Source organism: Mustela putorius, unplaced genomic scaffold (genome assembly GCF_011764305.1).
Source record: "Mustela putorius furo isolate JIRA1106 unplaced genomic scaffold, ASM1176430v1.1 tig00000129_pilon_pilon_pilon, whole genome shotgun sequence".
NCBI lineage: Eukaryota > Metazoa > Chordata > Mammalia > Carnivora > Mustelidae > Mustela > Mustela putorius.
Window position 1 is genome coordinate 40526912 of NW_025421290.1, and position 22668 is coordinate 40549579.

Below are 22668 nucleotides of genomic sequence, written 5' to 3' on the forward strand. Positions count from 1 at the left end.
ATCACTTTTTTTTTTTGCTTCTGTGTTTGCTGTTTTTTATACTCCCCAGGGAAAATTTTCACCTATGGCCAAAAATAGATTGAGGGAGGCTAGTTCTAGCAGGTGGAGTGAGTGTCTGAATTAAAAAGCATGTTGCTTAATAGCGCTCCATCTGAGGGCTTGCGGGTGTCACAATGGTGACAGTGAAAACGAAGACAGTAATAGCTACCGTTTGCTGAGCACCTACTTTGTGCCAAGCACCTGACTCAGTGCTTTCCATATATTGCCTCCCAGCCCATTGGCAGATAGTCATCTTGACACACACGAAGGGAGTACAAGTGGGTTTTTTGCAGGTTTCTGCAGGTCTGCTTTGTGTCAGCTTTTTCCCTTGAGGACCTACTCTGTTTAGCAGGTGACCCTGCTGGGCTGTCAGAGGAGTGTCTGGCCCTGGCCTAGGCCCTCCGTCACAGGCTCAGCCCCAGCTTCAGCCCCAGCTGAGACCTGGCCCAGCAGGGGCCCAGCCATGCCCATTAGGATGCCACAGTGTCGGGCCTGCCAGCTGTGTGACCCAGCCACCTCCCCCCTACCCGGGGCCGGGAACACTCCCAGCTTCCACAGGGGCTGCTGGAGGGGAGGAGCCCAGTGGCCCCTGAGTTCACGGCCATGTTTATTTTGAGTCGAACAGGAGGGAACAAGCCAAGGAGAAGGGGCAACACCAGAATAAGTTAGGAAATAATAAATGTTTTAAAAGATGGTCAGAACCTCCACAGCTGTCAAACCATGAGCTCTTTTGTGGACACCGGTGCTTCCTCTGGTGAGGGACCCTTGAGGCGTGTGACAGGACCCGAGGGCAGCCCCACGCCCGTGGGGGCCTCTTGCAGAGCGGGCCTGGGGGAGCCGAAAGAACTGGTGGTGGGGCAAGCCGTGAGTTTGCTCACCATGGTAGCCACGGCGGGGACGTGTCGCGCTGGGGAGCCTTACACAGACATGGGGTGAGGCAGGGGGCCATCAGGACACAGTGGCTGTCACTACAGGGGGTGCGGGGCGTAATACTGGATGTGCTCAGGGCCAGCCGGTCCCGCTTGCAGGTGCCGGAAGGCGCGCCCCCCCAGACAGAGGGAAGAGTGACGGTAATAAGAATATAATCTCAAGTGATATGTCATGGCAGGAGCCCCACGAGGTGACGCGCCCCGAACGAGTTAGGGCCCGGGACCTCCTCGAGAACGGGGCGTCGGCGCACAACTGTACAAGGAAGAGAGGGTTGTAAACGGGGGTCTCTGCAGGGCCGAGCCCAGGCTCTGTGGACTCGTTCTCTACGGTGTCCCCAGTCACCCACCGAGTCTCCCCTCTGCTGCCCGTCCTCGCCCTCACTCCTTCTCTTTCACAGTGACCAGGTCCCCTCGGAGGGAGACTCTGTCCGCGGAGGTGGAGCGCCGCCGCCTGCCCGCGGGGTCGTCGGGCCCGGGCCCCGCGGTGGGCACCGTCAGGAGGACTGCATCAGGCCGGTGAGCCGCTTGCCCGCCAGCGACTTTCCCTGCAGAGACAGGCGACAGAGTTGGCACGCACAGGCGCGCAGGTGCACACACACACACACACACAGACGGGGACAGAGACAGAGAGCCAGACAGGTGAATTAATTGCTGCAAGAGCCACAGAGGCCAAAGGACTTCGCTACCTGACCCTGTTGATCTCTGGGTTCGGGAGCCCTGACTGCAGACAGCCGGAACCACAGGCGTCTGGGAGGCAGGTGAGGTGTGAAGGTGTGTTGCTGGTACTCTTTTTGGGGTGTGGGAATTTTACGTACCCCAAGAGAAGGCACTTTCACTCATAAGTAAAGTGTCTCCTACTGCTTGTGGGCTGACCCTGCCCTTAATTTGATTCAAGGGAGGAAGGAGTGTGGACTGGGCAGTGAGCTCGGGGAGGGGTTGGTTGGGTCTGGGTGACTAGAAGCTATGAGAGACCCAGTCTTAAGGATGCAGGAGATGTGTGAACGCAGAAGAATACAGACAATCTGGGACCCTGTCTGAAAGGCAGGATGGAGACCTTTTTGGGAGAGACACACAGGCTTGCCCTCTCTTAACGACCGGTTCTGGGACTAAGGAAATACAGGGGCCTGCGCCAAGGCTGGGAGTCGGGGCTGGGGATCAGGGGTTCCCACAGGCCCCAGGGCAACACACTCCTGCTGTGGCCTGTGTTCCTGGCTCCCTGTGCAGGGAAGGAGTTTGATGACTTCCCACAGGGACCTCTACCAGCCCTTCACTTGCCAACCGCACAGAAGGTCTTGAAAAGGAAAAAAACTAAATGGGACCATATCCTGGCGCCTGAGGCACTGAGATCCTGGCAGGGGCCAGTGACTTGTGTGCGTGGGAGAAAGTGGCCGAGGAGCCTCTGAAGTGGGATTGGGCACCACAAGGATGGATGAGGAGGATGACCGAGTCTCCATCGTTCTGCTTGTTCCCTTTGACGCAGCCTGTGCCGGTTCCCTGCTCACCCTCTAAAGGAAGCCAGAACATCGGACAGGGGTCTAGAGGAGAGCCTGGCTGGATCCGAGCAGACGGATCACTATGCCTGAGAAAATACTCAAAACCCATGCTGTTACTGACAGCCGGTCGGCGACACTGTCGCCATCTGTGAAGGGGAGCACGTGTCCTCATCGGCATGGGCTGCGGTGTTTGGTACTGAGAGGCCGCAAGGGCCAGCGGTCCCTCGTGTTCATTTCCAAGTGGGGTATGAGGGCTCATCTTGTTTACTGGGCTTGGCTGCGTGCAAGCTGGATGTAATTAAAAGAAATTGATCAGGTTTGAGAAGCCTGGTAGAGTACTCAATAAACTGGCTGATTGATGAATTGATGGATAATGGGTAGATCTAGTAAATGAACAAGGGTTGTGAGTTTGCTGGATGCAAGACAACGTGTCATCTGGCTTAGCTCTCCACTGAGGGACACGCCAGCTTGACTTTGAGAATTCCAGTGGCATGCACGGGAGCTTGTCCAGAAATGGAACTGCCCCCGGGAGCTGTCGGAAGGTCTGTGTCGACGTCCCCTTGCTCTATTTCCCCTAGTATTTCACTCCTCATTTTCACAAATAAGACCAAACTTCCTTTTTTCTCCCCTATTTTAAACACACACACACACACACACACACACACCCATCACACACACATCTCCCCAATAGCAACCTTATCTGCATCTTCAAATACACTAAACTTAGCCAGCAGCAGGGTACATGTATATCAGGCTAAGGATTTTTTAATCAGATTTTTTTAATCCTAGAGGGTTACAGTGCCAGTCTTTGCAAGTCACTAAAAGCTAGGTGGCTATTCCTCTGTGGAGAGTGGGTTAGATAGGACAAGAGCTTGCAGCTGGCAGAGGCTGACCTTCAAGGACTTTGTCCAGCCCTGGATGCTAAGGCACAGACATGGCTGGTGCTCTCCTTGACTGCCCTTTCTTAGATGGAGCTCGAGGCATTTGTCATCCTGTTGGTTCACCTGCCTCCTTGGTGCAGCCCCGAAGGCAGGAAGCGCCGGGATGTGTGTGTGAGGTCCTCTCGGGGGAAATGTGGAGCTGATGAGTCTAGGGGCCTCCTGGTCCAAGAGTTCTAACAAACCTCCCCCGACCCCCTTCACCCATGTCCATCCCTGCTCATGTGAAAGGCACTGCGGGATTCCGCTCGCCTCTCGGTGCCCCGTATTTCTGCAGTTACCGCGCACCAAATACTGGCCCCTCCCCTTCTCCTTCTGTCTGTTTTCCATCAGGGCAACAAATGACATCTTGTGTCACTAAATGTATATCTTTTGGCTTGACCACCCATGGTATTCGGGTTTGACTGAGCTGGCGGATGTGGAAAAAAAAAAAAAATCACTCCAGCCCCCAGATAGCAGTCTATTGTGAGTGTGGATGTGAAGAGCCCAGAAACAAAGCAGGTGACGTTTACCAGGCATCCAAACCCTCATTGCGGCTTCTTCCTCATTAGTGAGATCATTTTGGCTGGAGAGGGGGCTGTAGGGTGAGCAAGGCTGCAGTTTCTATATCTGGATTATTATGGGACTGCCTATCTGTTTTAGTGCCTTTGGTCCTGAGGTGCCCCACCTTCCACCCCTCCCTGTTCTGTAGAAGGGGCTGTGTTGGGCTTGGGGGCGCTAATTAATGTCCTCCCGCTTGAGTCCTGGAGCTCAGCCTCCCAGCTCTGCGGCCGCTGTCAATGCCTTCCCCTCCCCTCCCCCCCAGCTGCTTCCATCTCTCAGGACTTCAGAGGCCAGCCTAGATCACTTGCCCTGAGATTGTTCCCAGCCTCTCAGCAATCCAGGTGGTGTTCCTTGGCATTTCTGTCTCCCTCCCCCCACCCCTGCACACACACATTTTTCAAATGCCAGTTCTGCTGCTGAAGGAGGTCGTGAGGTTTCAGGTCCGCTCAGGGGGCAGCTCAGTCCAACTGCAATCTGTCTGCTACTCAGTGACCTCCCGCGTGGGGCTGGAAGGTGGTTATTCATGCAGGACGCAGGCATGGCTAGATGCCTGGCCTCGGGCTTTGGGGAAGAAATCCTGCAATCACACTGGCTCAGCAGCTGCCTCTCTTCTGAAGAGCTGAGGCTCTTGAAATGTTCAGGGATCAAAGAGAAATCTGACAGCAGAGGCTACCTGTGTTCGGAGATGAGCTACCCCAGGGTCTGTGCTGCTAGGTCTTGCTGGGGGCCCCTGAGCTCCCTGCTCTGTCCAGAGAGGAGAGCTCCTGCCCTGCACCCTCTTGGGCTCTTTCCTCCCTCTCCTTAACCCCCTCCCCTGCCTCATTGGATGATCCTGTAGGAAACAGGAAGGGCAGGGGAAATTCTACTTCCACCCGGCATCTTGCACAGTTACAGGGGAAGCCATTGTCTCAGGGTCTGAATGTGTGATGTTCCCCAGTGCCAGTCAGTTGGGAACGGATCATGGTACCAGGGAGCTGCAGCCAGCTCCGCCTGAGGCCTTGGCGTAGCTGAGTGAGGCGGCTGAAGGTGGCTGAAAATGCTATTAGCAGGCAGCCTTTGTCCCAGTGAAAAAATACACAGTGATTAAGAACTGAACTGCAGAAGGTACATTCCAGAGACACCAAAGCTTTGCATACAGACAAAGTGCTTTTCACCTTTGAGACGTTTGGGAAAGTTAATCCAAGAGAATCAGGATCCTTGAATTTCATGGCCTGGGTTCACACACACCCACCCTCCACCCTGACTAATCACTTCAGCTCTGTGGCCATCTTGATGGCTAGAAGCCTGGAAAGAAGGTGGTCATGGAATCCTTTGTTTCTAAAAGGAAATGCACAAAAGGAATGGCTCCCTTTTGTGCAGTGCTTTAAGAGAAATCGACATGCTGCTTGACATGCTGTGGCTCTGTGCGTCGCACTTCCAGATATTAATCAACAAAGCATGCACGACCCGGGGTACCAAGAGCTTTCGCCACTTACTTACCTGGGTCACTGATGCTACACTCTTTGGCTGGGAGGAGGGCTGTGGCTCAGAGAGTAATCTTGGGGGTTAGGTGGCATTTTGGGGGCAGCAGAGCCAAGCGCTAGGGACTCAGGCAGGACTCTTTCCAATTCTAAGGGAGTAAAGATATCTGAGCTGCTGATGGGACTCTCAGGCTGATTTGCCCAGGTGATCTAAGACCAAAGGTACAGATCTCAGGTCCACCCAGTCTAAGTCCAAGTTACTATGGGGATAGAGATCAACTGTGGTTGCCTCTGGAGGAGAAGGAGGGAACTGATCGGAAAGTGGCATGAGGCTACTTTCCAGAGTCATGGGGATTAGGTGACACTGGCGCATAGATTTGTTAAATTCACTGAACCACACACTTCAGATCTGTTCCTTCTGCTATCTGGAATTACCATCAAAAGAAAAAGAAAAGATTAGGGGAAAAAAATCCATCATATCTCTCCTTTGAAGTTTCCCACTCCTTACTCTCTGTCAGTGGCCGGTCCCATGAATTTGCCTTTTGGCTCAATCCGATGCTTCCTCCTCCAGCGTAGGGGAAATCCGACTCCTCTGCGAGAGGAACTGGAACTTGCAATAGGACCAGTTTGGAACCCTGTGCCTAGTGCGTTGATCCAAACGGATCACCTTGTCGTGATACGGGCATTTTTCATCCTTATTAATGAAAATCGGGTTTTGCTGAATGGGGCTCACCAAATGACCTCAGTGGGCAAGAAGTGGAGGCTCCAGAGATGAGCCTTCCTCTCAAGGAGACGGAAGGACACCCATGAGGAGATGATGCTCGGGTTCATAAATGATGGGTGAGCTTGTGATCACAAGCCCGGGTGACCTTGCTGAGGAGAGCAGCCAGGAGCCTAAGAGCCAGGGGGGGAAGGTAAGGGTCCTGGCTTGGGAAAAGTCAAGAACCTGAGTTCATCGGGGGACTTCTCTGGAGGTTGTTGACCCCTGGCACCCCTTCTCCACAGAGCAAAACAAAAGGAATGATTTCAAAAGGGCCTATAAGGAATTCTGTGACATCCTCTTTCTCAGTGGTGTTTTAAGCTGGGGAGAGGGTGCCTACTTGCTTGGGGTGTAGAGCTTTTCAAAGTTGGCAGAGGATTGGCAGGAAAATCCATCCTGAATACAGAAGAGTTTCAAAAATCTTCTCAACTCTCCGTCTCTCATCCACTCGCCCTCTGTTGAGCTTCAGGCAAGGTGGGGCCGATGAGAGGGGGAAAACCTGGTCTTGGGACTAGCCAAAGCTCACACACTGCTAATCCACAGCAGAGCTAGGCCAGAGCTGCACAGGGAGGAGGGGAGGGTGCTTCTGGCTTCCTCACTCCTCAGTAGTGGGGGGGCTGGGGCCGGTGGCAAAATCCATTCCTGGGGTCTGTATGACTCCTGGGTCCTTGCAAAGCTTTCTGATCTCTCTCAGGAGCTGAAGGGCATTTTATCTGGCTTTAAAATATTCTATTTGACTTTCAAAAATAAGATGCCACAAACATAAAACAAACACTCAAATAAAAAAAGTCAAGGAACAGGTGAAAATTGAATAATAAAAAAAAAAATCCACTGGCTGAAGAATTAATATTCATCCCTGTACATGTAAACCTGTTAAAAAATAATGAAAATCATCATAATAAAAATAACGGATTCTTTTCACACAGGTCGCTACCTTAGGTCCAGTGGTATAAACCACTGAATTTTGCCAAGGAAACGGCGGGCCTATGGAATCTACCAGTAGTCGTATCTTCTGAAAACAATTCCCATAAACGGTCACTGGGACTGTTAGCAGAAAACTTACTCTAGCCTATATTGGCAGCTACCAGTGATTTTAATTTTTCCTTAAAAAATGTTTATTTTTTAATTTAGAAATGTGAGTTTCTAGCACTCCTAACTATACTAAATGTGAAAGGACCAACCTATCCTATATCTATCTCCTAGGGACCTTCTCTGTGAATTTCTTATCCCTGCTTGGTGGGCTGGCGTCAGGATCCCAGGTGCACTCCTTTCTCTTCAATTAGCGCAGACCTTGATGGTGACAGGGTAGGGATAGGCCCATTATCAGGGGTGCAGGTTAGCTACTGAGGACTGTTATTAACAGCCACCTGTTGACTGAACATTGAACAACTATTGGATCAAACACACTAGGCATTGCCTAGACACTTGTGTTAATGTCCCCACTCTTCTTGCCAATCTAAAGTCTTGAGACACCTTAGGTTAAAGTCTTAGGATATATTATGTCAGGACAGATGAAGAAACAGGCTCAAACAGAGTTTGAGTCCCTTGCCTGAGAGCATACAGCTAGCCAGTGGCAGAGCGTAGTGGGTCGGCCTTCAGGAGCCACACACTTTCTACTTTGTATGCAGCCCTCACTCTCAAGGAAGGAGGCACATGGAAACGCTCAGAGACTAGCGACTCCTCCATGCCCATCTCCACTAGGCAATCTCTTTGGGCAGCCCAGGGAGATTTTCTCAACCTCACTGAGAAAGAAGCTTCCACCCCAGGGCATGCCTGAGACCATCTCAAGCATTTCTGCTCTGCCTGACTTTCTTCCCTTCCTCACATTTGGGACTCCTGAGAGAGAAGGCGCCACCTTCTGGCCGGCAAGCCTGGCAAAGCGAGCCTGGCCGCTGCACCGAGCTGGGGCACCCAACACCACTGCCTGGGGCACGGAGGAGAGAAGCAGGTGTAATGTTTACCTTTCTAAGGAGGGGCAGCCAGAGCTGCCTTTCTCCATTTAGAACCAATTCCATTAGAACCAAGTGCCTAAATCAGGGGGCTGGAGAAGTCCTCTGTGGGTGGTGTTCCTAGCCCTCTGACTCCTGCCCTCCATCCGGCTCATCACTTCTGGGGCTCTTTGCAATGGCCAACCTCTGCCTGTTAGTTTTGGTGGGTGGTGGGACAGCTTCCTCCACGTCCCCCAGCTATGCAGGGACAAATCTAGAACCAGGCAGGCATGCCAGAAATGACAAGGGAAGAGCAGCGGTGCCCTATGCTGGTGGCCCACTGCCCAGGCCATGGTCCCTCAGCTTCCTTCCCAAGCCGTGCATTTCCACCTTGCCTGTGTTCTTCCTGTGCTGGGGAAATGCCTCCCACTTTTCATATCAGACCTCCATCCGTCCTTCCTCTGGTTCTGACTGAAAACCACGGTGCTCTCTGTATACTCAGCCTGCAGGGAAGCTTTTTGGGGGTTCAGGAGTGGAGTGGAGGTGGGCATTTCACATGTGAGATCCCTCAGTAGTATGTCTCCCTTTAGCCCATGCAATGCCTTCCTCTTCTCTGTTCCTCCATCTCCTCCCGGATGCACTTTAGGATCTTAGTTCTGGTTCACTCCAAATTAGGCAATGGTCAAAAGACTGGAGGAAACAGGGACATGGTTGTGTTGCTACTAGCAACGACATGATGCTTTTTTCCAAGTAGGACATTCAAGTGACCCTTGGCCATGGCTCCAGGGGAGAGTGCCACTGAAGTTTAGTGGAAGAGACAGCAGGAAGAATCATTTGCTTGGCAGCATGTGACTCTCCTGCAGAACCATGGGACTCTAACTCCGCCTCCCAAGGGCACCTCTTCTCTCCTACACACACGGTTACCCAAAACTCATCCATAGGTTGGGGTCCATGGTTAAGCCAGCTGCCAAAGCACAGCCTAGAAGGCACAGGCAGTCAACTTGATGACCGCCTCCCTCCACCCCAAAGCATAATCTTTCCATGAATGTCCATGTCCATTTGGACACAAAGGCAGGGGAGAACTACTTAGTTCTTTTTCTTCCCTACCACCAGGAACACGCCACAACAGGCATTTATCACACATGTATTTCTGACCTGAAAAAGTGCATCAGGGGATTGGTAAAGCAGCATTTTCAGAGATCTCTTGATAGAAACTTGGATCAATGGATGGGAACCTTCTTCCCTAAGGACCCTTTTTATCGGTTGTTGTAAAACTTTTTGCACCCGTGGAACAGAGGATAGGTGCTCGCCCAGCTTCCTTCTCCCCTGATGGTCTAGTATGTAGAAATGTGAGATTTGCAAGTTTCCTGCAGGACTTGGCCCTGGGCCACAGAGGAAGGGTTATGGGACCACAGAAGAAGGGTTATGGGAACCGTAAGCCTAAGGATGCTGCTGTTGGATTTAAAAGCATCGTGGAAGGTAGTGAGCATTTCTCTCCCGTTTTGCTAGGGGCCCAGGAGAAGCGATCAGTACCTAAAGACATTATTTGCACATTGCCTCTGGGACAAGGGACTTAACATCTTAGCATCATTTTGGAACCCCTGGCTCCTTGCCTCTTATGAAGAAAAAACTATGGATGCAAAAAAAAAAAAAAAAGGCAGAAAATATGGGGACACCAAAAACTAGGTGCTGCTGACTGTTCGTGGAACGAGGGTATGGGAACGGGAGTGATGGGCAGAGACAAGGCTACGGACAAACAGATCATCTCTTCCGGATTTTGGAGCACCTTCTGTGCAGAAGGATCCCCAAAAAGGTTAGAGAGTGCGGACGCCGGGATCACTCACCCACTGCTGGAAGGAAGCCACCTCGGGGGTGAAATGCAGCGGCCATTCTGACTCTGCGCCAGCAGCACTAGGCAATTGTGTTTTTAGGAAGGGAAGTGAAGAATAACTTATCCAGCTGAAACCATGAATACCTGCGGCTTTCGGGGTGGCCCCTGCCCAGACATGCGCACGGCTGCAGCGGGCATGCAACGCATGCGCAGAGGCACATGCAAGGCGGCAGCGTATGTTACTCACGTCCCATACACTGAATGCAGAGGCCCGGGCCAGGCAGGCCGCGCAGGCACCTGTGCGGACAGCGGGGGGCAGGCTCGTGTGCGTGTTTGCGGCACAGGCGCTCACAGAAGCATCTCGTGCAAGCTGCATAAGCAACCATGTGATTGGCTGCAGAGCTTTCTATCAGGCTCCTAAAATGCCAATCTTTGACAAACACTGCAAACTTCGAGCAGTTACTTAAAGATACATATGTAAAACCCGGATTCTCCCCCGAAAGAAGCCATTCGTGTCCGTGGAAATGGCCTCGCTTCGGTGTCTGTCGATACTACAAGCAGGAGAAGCATATACCCCGGGGATCTGGTTTAGGAGGGATTTCAAAGCATCCCCTGCCACTTGCTTCTGACTCCTCCGACAACCCCACTTTGTAGTGTGTGGCTGAAAAAAATCCAAGCCTTTGTTTATCTGGCAGACGGAGCGGCCAGACTCGGTGAGGTTGGGCCGCTCAGGGCGGCTCCAGACGGGCAGACAGCGGAGAGGTGAGGGTTTCTGGGAACGAGGCTTCTGTTGAGTGGAATGCTACATCTGGAGGGCTGCATTTCACGCTCTTATGGGAAGAACCACTCCTGATCCGTTTCTGGAAGCAGGAGGTGTCTCAGGGGTTGTACGCTTCGGTGGCGGGGTGGGGGAGGGGGTGGTAAATGCCAGGTCCTGACAATGGATGCAACAATTTCTAGGTTGTACCCCGTACCACACAGCTCCCATGGCCTCCTGGGAAGTGCTGAGGGGGCCCCCAAGAAACTGACTACAGGGCAGAAGCTGGTTTGCCAGTCACCTCGGTCCCTCTCTTCTCAGGGAAAGCAGAGAAACTGGCTCTGGACTTTAAAGACAAGCCAATAATAAGAGCTACCAAATATCAAGTCATTCTATGAGCTGGTCACTGTGGCAACTGGATGCATCTAGCATACACTGTCATATATGAGATACACACGTAGCCACCCTTGACTGTAAAAGAAATAGAATGATACCTACTCAGAGAATACTCTGGGAAATTAAGTAAAGTAGTAGGAGCTAAGCAGGGGGTGGGGGTGGTGGGGACAAACAAAAATGTAACAATGAAAATAGTAATGGGAAGAGCTCCACTTGAGCACATATGCTGCCAACACTCTGCTAAGCACCCAGTGTATTTTTCCCCCACTTAATTATTTACTCTTATCTCCCCTCTACAGATGAGGAAACCGAGCCTTAGAGAAGCTGCCAAGCAGCAGAGCTGACATAGAACCAAAGTCCTTGCTGGCCAAGCTCAGCATGGTGCAGATACCCACAGTAGAGCCCTGTGAGCCCCCGAGAAATGGCAGGGACTACTCTTACGCCCTCATTCAGTGCCAGCATCCACTGTGTGCAGTAGGCTGGGGCTGTGTTACACCCGCCGGCCAAGTGAGCGGCTTCTCTGGGGTCTTACGCCAATCTCAGGCGGACAGACAGGAGTCAGCCGGGACTGTCCATCTCTAACCCAGCCTGCCTTTCTGCATTCCGAGCGGCACCGAAGGGACATTGTTCTCGGGACAAGGTGAACAGGTGGTCGCAGTTGGAAATGTTGCTGCCAAGTTTTAACAGCATTTGGCTCTGGATGGCTGGCACTGCTCAGGCACAGCCCAGATGTGACTATCTGCTACAGCCGGGGTAAGGAGTGGTCTGGACAGCTCTGGGATGTAGCCATGAGGAGCCTCTCAGAGCAGGCAGGGACAAGGGACACCTTGCTGTGCTTCCTCATACGGTCCTGGGGAAGGTGGAGAGGAAGAGGACCCTGACACGAAACCTGAGCAAAGCTGCCGAAGGGCAGGCTGGGAGTTCCAGTGGCCACCAACCCACCTGCACTTCTTCCTGGTGATCCTTCCCATAACGTCCTACAAATCTAGAAACAATTTGGGAAAAGCTACCTTTGAGAGCTACCAAATGACGGGCTCTGGAGCTGTGTCATTATCAAGGAAACCACCATCAAGTATAGGATCCCTGCGTGGCTATCACTCACAAATGCCAATGGTTGACTCCTCTACATATTTAGAAAAATGGATGCCCCAGAACCTTCCAGTATCATCCAGGAGAGAAAACCCATCAGGACTTCCTCTCTACTTTTGCTGCAGATGACAAGTTTGGGTTGGGTTTTGTACTGATTGCTCTAGCTCTATGTTCCAACTTAATCTGTTATGATCTAAAGGCCAGGCCTTCTACCCTTGTTTGACGGTCCCATTGGGCATGAGGGTTCAGTTGCATCCTGCTCTTGGTGCAAATGAGAAAGGCCAGGGGCGTGGCATGGAATGTTCTCCAACCCCATGAAAAAGCATGGGTACCTTCCGGATCCCCCTACCTTTCCCTCTCCACCTCTTCTATTTGGGTCCCAATGGTGTCTGACAGAGTTTTAAAGGACTGTCTGAGGGAACATAGTACCAATCAACCCTAAGTGGGTTTTCTTTAGCTTTAAAAGATGTCTTATTAAAACTTTGCTGACTTTACGGGGATCGCCATGTTTAATGAGAGACCTCAAAGAATCTGAAAGCGAGAGATGAAGAGAGGAAAAAAGCCATAAGCTGTAATCACCATAATTATACAATCCCATGATGAGTTGAAAGCAGCCCCGATAAAGCCTGGGAGAAGAGGGAGTGTCATCTGCAATCGTGCTGGTCTTTAGGACAGCTGGAAAGAATGTGACATGAGAGCCCTTCCTTCCCCGGAGTTGGGCTGAAGAGAAGTCCTCCAGGCAGAGCCCAGGAGGAGGGGCCCCAGAAGGGGAGTTTCTCCCTGGTCTGAGGCCTTGGGGAGCGCGTTCTGGTCACGGCCCCGTGGAGAGGGGGCTGGAACCAGCTCGCCCACCTGAAATCTACTATTAGCATTGGGTGAAAGGCACCTGGCTTTCTCATCTTTGCTGTTTGCAGAAAAGCACCCTTTCTGGGTGGGAAGGAGGACAGGCCGAGCTCCCTCCAGCTCAGAGCCAGGGTCCCTCGTGCGCAAGCCCACCCCGGCTGCGCTCGGCCTGACTGTACCATTGTCGCTCAGCTGCCCTGGGCCAGCAGGTGCCTGTGTCCTCTGCTCGGTGACCTCCTTTTAGGCATTTAGGGAGAGAGCCCTCTTGCCAGAGCTCAGCTGCAGCAGCCTTGATCGACTTAAAAAAACAAAACAAAACAAAACAAAAAACCACCCAACAAAACAAAAGGCAAGGATGACATGTGAAAGGCAGTAATTCTACTCCTTGACAGGTTCCCTTGCTTGGCCTGGGCCATCATCTGGCTTTTTCTCCCTCAAGGCCTCCAGAGGCGAATCGGACTCTTGGATCCTTCTCCTCCAGTCTCAGCAAACTCCCTCCGTATGATCCACTTTCCTTTTCTAAGGCTTATTTAGAAACTATAGAATAATAGTAGTAGGATCCTTTTAACAAATACTCAAGGCACCAGAGGATTCCAGCTAAAATAGAGGCTCAAGGGGCACCTGGGTGGTTCGGTCAGCTGAGAAGCCGACTCTTGATTTCTGCTTAGGTCTTGATCTCGGGGTTGTGAGCTCTAGCCCAGCACCGGGCTTTGACACTCTGGGCGTGGAGGCTGCATAAGATTCTCTCCTTCCAGGCACCTGGGTGGCTCAGTGGGTTGAGCCGCTGCCTTCGGCTCAGGTCATGATCTTGGGGTCCCGGGATTGAGTCCCGCATCGGGCTCTCAGCTTGGCAGGGAGCCTGCTTCCTCCTCCTCTCTCTCTCTGCCTGCCTCTCTGCCTACTTGTGATTTCTCTCTGTCAAATAAATAAATAAAATCTTAAAAAAAAAAAAAAACCTCACAACCCTCTTCATAGGGAGCTAGCTCACTACTTAAAAAAAAAGAAATTCTCTCCTTCCCTCTCCTTCTGCTCCTCCCCCACATTTCTTGAAGAAGCCCGCTTTACGATACCTTTGGCTTCTCCATTTTTCCAGGGAGCTTGGTGATCCTCCTGGGGACATACCCCTCTGCTGGGAAGTTGCTACTCTTCTTCTCCAGCAGGGTGGCCCTCCCTGTATCTTCTACTCATTTCTCCTAGCTTTGCCTGAAACTGCCCAGAAAGGCCCACTTACCGTGGAAGACAGACACAAATAGATCTCCTGTTGGGCAGCTAGTCTCCTGAGGGGCTAGGCATCTCTATCCCACCTGACATGGCTTCCCCAGCTACTCTCTTCCCAATTTTCCCTGGATTGTCCAAGTTCCTTGGGGGAGGGGAGCTTAGAACCAAGATTCAACACAGTCCAGAACAACACAAAAGCAGTGCGACACTTTTCTCTTTTGGTCATGCCACTTTGGTTATTATAACTTAAAGCAGCAGCAGCTGCTTCTTCTTCTTCTTTTAAGGCAATTGCATCTTGCTTTTGCTTCTATGAAACTCGTAGGCAACTATAACCCCAGAATTTCTTTTACTTGAATTACAGCAAAGGCTATGAATGCCATACTATAGTTATGAGGCTGACTTTTTTTAAACATAAATTTTATCTTATGAAATTTTATGTGGTTGTTTTGGACCCACCATCCCACCTGAAGGAGATACTCTTCCAATAGAATTCCACTGTCTACCGAATGAACAACACCTTGCAGGTGCAGATCTGTGAACAGGACCGATATGTTTTCTCTTCATCTGAGTCCTCCAAAGTGATGTTGATAGGGTAGGGCTACGTGACCTACCACCAGAAACTGCCTTTCTGGTTGACACAGATCTATGAATTCACCCTCTTACTTGCTTTACTCAATTCTGGGCAAACACAGAGAGTAGAGGTGGGGGCGGGGAGGGACAGGAATGGCTATTGGTTTCAACGTTAGGGCAGCTCCCGAATAAATATTCTCGACAGCAGGGGGCTGTAGTGATGACTTCTATCCTTCCACCATCCTCCACGCTGACAAGGGGGTTGTGGAAAGTTCCTGCCAAATAGAATCCCAATAAGAACCCTTCCTGTTGGGACTGAGGTGCTCAGGTCGAAAGGATTCAGCGGTGATAATGGAGAGTGGAAGGATCCCTCATTTCGGGGCCCTGCCACTGCTGGGGAGGGTCTCCACTCCCAGCCCTGCCTCACCTTCCTATCTGCTGGGGAGCCACCGAAGGGTCCTTCTCTCATGGGCCTTCAGGTAACATCAAACTGACAACCCCCTCCTTTCAGGGGTTGAGCCTTTCTCAACCCCCTCCCCCGCAGCAGTGTCCAGTGAGAATTTGGCTACATGGCCACATTTCACAGATTGTTCCTATGGAAGATTTTATATCCTGCTCTCCTTCCAGAATGCTGATATTCCCAAACTGGACTCGAACCGAAGACATTCACTTGCTGCTGTACAAAAGGGGAGACCCCTGAGTCATTTTTCACTAGGAGCTCATTTGGGGGGAACTCCAAGGTGGTTTTACTTCTTAGCCTTTAAGGTCCTTAGACCTTGAACTCTCTGACTTTTAACTTTCCCGTCTGGACACAGGCAGACTTGGGTCTCTTCTCCTTGACTCTGCCATTGGCAGCTTTGTCCCCTTCTTAGGTTCCTGCTATTCCAAAGCCTGACTAACCCCTGGGGGTTTCTCTCTCCAGCCCCTTTGTCCTCGGTGCAGGATAGAACTGGATTCCCTCCTTTGCAGAAGTGGGTATCCTGCCCTACTGAGCCATCTGTATTTCCCACTCTGCCTCCCACTGAGGGCCCCACGGTCACCTTCACCCTCTACCTTCTCACTGGACAGATGGGAGCCCGCGGCTGTTCCGATGTGGCTGCCTGGGGACAGGTGCCAAGCGTCTGACTATGTAAGTGACAAGGAACAGGATGAAATCCCACAAACCCACCAGCCGCTATTAAAGTGAGAGCTCCTTCTAGAAGGACGTCTTTCCTGAGTTGGGGGGTGAGGAAGGCTCTGATGTGGCAAAGGGCTGCAGGTCACTTCCCAAAATAGACTCCCGCCTGGCACAGTTTGCCCCCGGCCTGCCTTGCGGGAGACTGGCAGGGTCTGCGATTTGGATCTGAATCAGTGGCTGTAAACACACAGCTGTGCCTTTCTGCCTCAGAGGAGTTCCATTTGCACTTGACTGCTCCTCACACTGGGGTCTAGGGAAGGCGAAAGAGGGCCTGGGTGGTGGGGAGGGAGGGCTGGAGAGAGGAAGCGGGGGCGGCTTTGCAGAGCCTGGCTCCGTGTGCCCCACATGCCCCCTGTGTGGGGACACCGAGTCACCGCTAGGTTTTCTCTCGGGTGGGTGGGGGTGGGGGGACTCCGTGCGGGAGACGGGGTTTGGCTGCTTTGGGTTGACAGGTTGAGTCCTCAGCTGCAACAGCTGGGGGTTCCTCCTTCTGAAAGGAGCAGCAGGACGTAGGGCTGAGCTTCTCCAAACTGACAACATCTGACCCTTTGTGATACACAAAAATCACACTCCTGCCCAAAGTTTCGGAAGACCCATGCCCGTCCCCTGCCATCAGGAATCCCCGGACCATGTTTTCTTTTCTGCCTCCCAGCAGCCCTGCTGATTTGGTTGTCCGACACGATATAGCATGTGCATAAAAAATAGACTTTTACATTTGCCTTTTCCAGCTACAACCCTCTACTATTAAGTAAGCTTTGGGGAGCTTTGCTTGGAGCCAAGATGGAGAGAGACGGAGAGAGGAGGCTCCGCTGACCACCAGCTATGACCAGGATAGCACACACTTGGGTAACCTCCTTTTGCCCATCTCTGAGAGAGGACAGTGGCCAGCTGGCCCAGAGTTCTCCAGGGACCCAGAAAGTGTGGGAGCAGGTGAGCCACAGAGTGATGCTGAGGTCCCCAGATGCTCACCTTGTGTTCCTTCCCAAGCCCTACAAGGCACGGGGTGGGTGGGATGCCGCGGCACCCACTCTGGAGCCTGCCCTTCTGCCCAGTGGACCTCACCCCTTACCCCCCTACACACCCAGCTGGGCGTCCCCCTGGAAGGGCGGGGACTGCAGAACTGGCAGGCATGTTGCTGACTGCGTTTCTGGGGACCTCTCCTCCCTGCCCTTCAAGGGTCACAGGGTGTGTGAGCCTGGGGATCTGAGCAGGCCTATGGCTTAGGGAGCCCGTGGCCCTCTTAGTTCTGTTGCTGCTTTATCCTTACAGCCTTGCCCAGGGCTTTTAAATACAGATCCAACTCAGTGCTATCCATGGTTTCAGTCCTGCCATCCAAGGCTGGCAGCTGCCTTCCCATCAGGAAGGCAGCTAGCTCTTTGTTCATTCTGAGAGATGATTCACACATTTCAGGAATCTTAGCCTAGAAAGAAGCCCAGACCTATGGGCACTCCCAGCTGGAAAAGTCTGTAGAGATTATTTAGTCCAAGCCATTGTATTTAGGAAGAAACCAGGGCTCAGAGAGGGCTAGCGGTTTGCCTGAGGTTGCCCACCTAGCAAGCTGCGGCTAGAAGCAGGAGCCATTCTGCGTGGTCCCAGAAGTCCTCACTGCTTGAGAGAGGCAGGAGTCTACGCTTCCCCTCCCGGATACTACCACGGAAGTCCTCCTCCATCCCTAGGCCACCACAGTTTCACTACTGCTGGGCCTCCGGGCTCTGACGCTCTGACGTGGGAGAGCCTAGAATGACAGTCCGACCCAGTGGCTCCAGAGGGGACCAAAAATTGTCTGCAATCAAGAACAACCCTATATAAAGATTTTTAGCCAAGAGTTCTTTGCTGGAGGCCCAAAAGGATTTTTTTTTTTTTTTTTGGCTGAGGTCAAAGCCCTTTGGGGGCTCTGCTGAGTCTAGGTATTTGAGAACTCATTCCATCCGAGTGGGTGGCTGTCTGCCAGGATGCTGCGGGGGAGGGGAAACAGCCTCCTGGGGGAAGGAGCTGTTACTGCTGGGCTGGTGGGCCGCCCTGCCTGTCTGCCCGCTGCCCCCCGCCTGCCTGCAGCCTCAGACTTCTTCTTCCTGTTCAGCGTCTGGGCCTGGAGCTGGGGTTTCTTCCTGCAGAGCTGCCTGGAAAGGAGTGGAGGTGAGCTGCTGACTTTTCCTCTCTCATTAGCTTCCCTTTTGGCCGGGGAGGGAGGAGGGTAGAGGGAGGAGCGAGGGCGGGCGGGTGACAGCTGGCTCCCAGAGCTTCCTGGTCTCTGCCTGGCTTTCCCTCCGCATTCCTGGGCTGGCAGGATGGAAACGCCTGTGGTGGAGAAGCTCCTGGGAACAGGCCAGGCCCCCTCAGCTTCCGGGCCTGTGGTTTCAGTTCCAAGGAGCACCTGGACGAAGCTCCATTGCCGAGTTCTCTCAGGTGGGTGAACCTGGTCCTCAACTCAGCTCCCCTCTGGGGGCCTCTTGTGCTTGCTCAGGCACCTCAGTCCCATTTCCCATCTTTGGAGCCTGAGGCTCTGGCTGATGAAGCTCTCAAGGGGGCCGCTGGGGCTTTAGCCAAACCCCTAGGCCCAGGTGTCAAGGGAGGCTGCTGCCCGCCGCCACCTGCCTCAAGAGCATCACCCCCAAGGCTGCTTCCACAGAACTGTTCGCAAGGAGAAGAGGACGTTCCCTGCTTCTCCTCCCTAGGGAGCTTCAGCCACTGCTTGGAAAGGGACAGCCAAATGGCCGCTGCTGAGCCTTGGCAGCAGGAGCTTTGCTTCCTGTCCCCTCCTCCTATGCCTCCTGGGTCCTCTGTGTCAGAGTCAGCCCATGGCGAGTAGGTGGTGGCTCGCAGGAGACCCTGAGGGAAGGAGCATGCATAAGAGAAGGCAAGGTGGCCACAAGCCTTTCTGCTCTGGCCACCCTCACACCTGCCTCGTCGCCAGGAGGGTGGCAGAGAACGAACAGCAGACTGCTGGGCGCTGATGGGCAGGGAGCAGTCTGGAGTTTGAGAAGTCCCCTGCTCCACCAGGTGGTCACAACAGGACCCCCACCAAGCAGTCAGAGGAGGGGGACAGGGAGGCAAAGATGAGCCACAGTGGTGGCCCTCACACTCCCTGCGGTGGCTCTCCCGTTTCACAGCCATGGTGGGAGGAAGCCTCCCAGTGCACAGGACTCAGGGGGGATAGGCTGGGTTCTTATAATCCGAAACCACGTGGGGGTCCATCCTCCCCCTTGTGAGGCTGCTGTAGGTTAGAGTTCTTGGACTGGGCCTCCTTGGAGCAGACCCCCACCATGTGCAGTGGTGTGGGTCATTCACTGCCCAAGGGCAGCTGAAGGTCAAGTAGGGGCTGAAATCCAGCCTACACCATGCTTGGTCAACTGGCCCTCTCTGGGACTGGGGCCCATCGGGGGTGTCCTGTCTCCTGTTCTGAATGAAGGTTGCACCTTCATTCAAGGTGCATGGTTGAACCATGCCATAGACTTTCAGTTACCTTTGGTCTTAGACATGAGCCTTCCTACCAAATTAGCAGGGCTTTGTGCATCCCCTGGGGCTTGAGCGCCCCGCAACTGCAGTTGTTTGGCATAGCATATCCCCCTAAAAAATGCATTGTATACTCAAGTTCTGGGTGACTCAGAATGAAGTTTCCACTGGAAGGAGAATTTCACAGAGCTGCCTCTACTGGGCATTGCAAGGCTTGTTCTGCACCCAAACTACCATGGCCCCAGTAGCTTCCATGAAGCACATGGAATGACTCCTTAGCATCTCCTAGGAAAGAGGCCATCGCTGGTCTTTAACAGATAAGCCCTCCATGTCATAAGACCTCTTAAGACTTGGAAACAACAATTTGCTACCTCCAAAGTTTTCTCTTTTACCAAGAAAAGAAAGGACACTGGCATAGGAGGACAGCTGAGGGAGCTCTCTGACCACCTGGAGCCAGGCCTCTTGCCATCATTTAGTCCTAGCTGGCAGCTGGCCACATCCTCGGTGCACAAACTTTGTAGCTTCACTCCTTCATTTTTTCATTGTTAGTCCATGACATGGGTGGTCTTCATATCCACCTTTCCCAGTGACATGGGAATGCTATTCAACTAGTCTCCATTGAGTTTTATAGTTTGCAGGAGAGAGCAGATGACAGTCATACAGATCTCCCTTTAGAGAGATCTAGCACGTTATGGACAGTATATCCGGAAAATGGCTACCAGATTGCAAAGCATATTGGTTGGTGGGTTAATTCCATTTGGTTAGAACACTGGGATGTTTTAGACCAAGTTCTGGGGTCCCAGCCTCAAATCCTCTGAGAGTTGCCACTGTCCTACAGTCACAGACCATTTCCTCAGACACAGCCACATCTTGTGGGGATGTGGTGTTGCCCCCAGGGCACAGGAAGTGTGGCGGCATCAATGCAAATCCATTTCCACCACCAGAACTGTAAACTTGGAATGCACCGCCCATCAGGGTCATCACAAAAAGAACAGCAGGGAATTTATAACCTTTTTTTTTTTTTTTTTTGCAGTTTGGACCTTTTATCATATAGATGCCAAAATTCTCAGAAGCTTGGAAGATTTTTCTCCTCCAGCTAGCCCTGAAAACATCTCTGTAATTTGTCCCACATGCACACTTGAGACGCCTGGAAGGTGTCTGCTATTTTCTCGTTCCAAATGCTTTGTTAACGGACTTCACAAAATCACTGACCCAACACTACTTCTGGGAGGAAGGGACATGATTAAAAGCTCTTCACAGAGCTTCACCGAGATCCTTCTTGCCTTTCCTGATACCCACTTCTTGTGAAAAGCAGCCTGGAGATGTTTGAACCTCTTGTCTGGGGACCAGCCTTTCTCTCTCACACCCTCAGCCCACATGGTCAAGCTGAAGGGTTTCCACGGGGCTCTGGGAGCTCTCCTCTCTTGAAGTTTGCACCCAGTGGTCCAGCTGGGCCTCACAGGACACTCTGGGTTTGTCGACAGAATCCTTAAATTTCCTCTACCCACAGTGTGCACCTCAAAAGCAAGAGGGAAGCCTGGGTTCCCACCACTCTGCATAGGGCCGCAGGGGTGGGGAAACTCCATAGGCCTTGCCTCTGACAGCCTCTGGCAGCTTCTATGTGTGGGAAGCCACACAGCCATGGCAAACCAGCCACGAAGACACACCAGGGACCGCAGGCCTTCTATTCAGCAAATTCTGATTTCTCATGAGGAAAGGCCACAGAGAGAGAGAGAGAGAGAGAGGACCAAAGAAGCAAAGGGGTAAACACTCATATCTTAAATCGTCTCCTACCACAGCTATTGTGATGTTTACATCTATAACAAATTCAAATTCATGTTTAAATTCCGTAAAAATGCATCCAGCTATGCTAAAAAGATGAACGAGATATACGGATCACACAAGGGTCAGGTTTATAAGGACTCTCACCTTCAACAGAGGGGGAAGAAAAGGGCAAGTCAGCATCAGTGGGTTGCTGTCTTTTGGGAAGGGAAATGGGACATGGGCGTCCCGTTCTCTGGCTGCCATTTTGCTTCCCCCTAGTCTGACATTAACAGTGCTGGTTGGGCTCCATGGACTCAGCAGCTTGTTTTTGATTGAGTGAGGGGCTCGGTGAGCCCAAATCCTTCCTAAACACTGAGGCCTATGCTCGAATCTTGGAGAGAATGTCACAAAGAGGAGAGATGGGTCTGTGGTGTTCTACAGGCCCCAGGACAGAAGAACCTGCACCGTGCGCCATGGGGAAGGTCCACGAATTCAGAGGTCTCGCCTCTTAACCATGGGGTCTCCTATCTGCCACCGTGTTGCTCTCCAGCCTCCTCGAAGCTGGATGTGCATGAGAAACAGGCCACTTCCCTACAAGAAGAGTCAACCCGGAGCCCACCTTCACTCCCTTGGTCACAGTCAAGGCCCCAGGGAACTTGATCAGGTCTTGACCCTGGGAGCACAGGGGAGAGCACAGGGACTTCCTCCGCTTCACGCCTGCTGCCCCTCCTCTCCCTGTCCCGCTACGTGGATGAGGCTGACAGGGACCGTAAGGGACGTCGGAACTCATGCAGAGGCCACTAACACACACGGCAGCTAGACGGCATCGCCAGGACCCATGCAGCACGGCACCTTCTGCCCCCGCAAAAGCCGCTACGTGGCAGCATCAGCTCGCGACCTGCACCTGTGTGATGGCTAGAGCTCACGGATGGAAAATTTGGATTTTTTTTTTTTTTTTTTTAGATGAGCTATGGTTCTGAGCCAATCTATTTCATGGTACAGTTCGATGGCCTTCTCCCTGGGCTGCCGCAGAAGATGCATTCGCCGTGCAGCCCCAAGGGCAGCAGGATCCTTCCAATTCAAAGCCCTGAACAGAAGATCAAACGCGCGGCCCGAGGCTGGGCGGCGGTGTGCACCTTCTGCAGAGGGAGGTGCTCAGGGTCTGCACCCCCACCCCTAGAAGAGCAGCGGCAGACGCTCGCAAAAGAAAAAGGGTGTATCGAGTAGGGGAAAGCCTTGGACTCCCTCCCGCCCCGAAGGAAACGACAACCAACAACAAAAAAATTGAAGAAACAAAGAAAAACCAGAAGAAACGTTGAGGGAAGAAAACCAGCTGAACTTACCACACTGCGAGTGAACTTTTCTAAGGAAGTTCTACGACCTTGCTCACTTTCTGGCTTTAGGGGGGGGAAAAAAAAAGGTAGGGAGAAAAATACAGAAAAAAAAAAAAAACTCTTCAGCTTACATGTGGTTTCCAAAC

The 22668-nt window shown here is 52.4% G+C and overlaps 1 protein-coding gene across 5 annotated transcripts in view; it reads right to left on the reverse strand.

Annotated features, from left to right (window-relative positions):
• Window positions 1–1213: 1213 nt before the first annotated feature.
• RGS6 (regulator of G protein signaling 6) overlaps window positions 1214–22668 on the reverse strand; it is a 541519-nt gene continuing 520064 nt past the window's right edge. Inside the window, exons 17-19 of one of the 5 annotated variants that reach the window (XM_045072844.1) lie at window positions 22532–22585; window positions 9935–10001; window positions 1214–1513 (exon numbers count right to left, since the gene is read on the reverse strand). In XM_045072844.1, the coding sequence (XP_044928779.1) occupies window positions 1347–1513; window positions 9935–10001; window positions 22532–22585 (288 nt within the window). In that variant the 3' untranslated portion in view covers window positions 1214–1346. Of the gene's footprint in view, window positions 1514–9934; window positions 10002–20968; window positions 22586–22668 lie in introns of those variants that run through there. The other 4 variants (XM_045072849.1, XM_045072851.1, XM_045072855.1 and 1 more) reach the window with 4 other exon arrangements.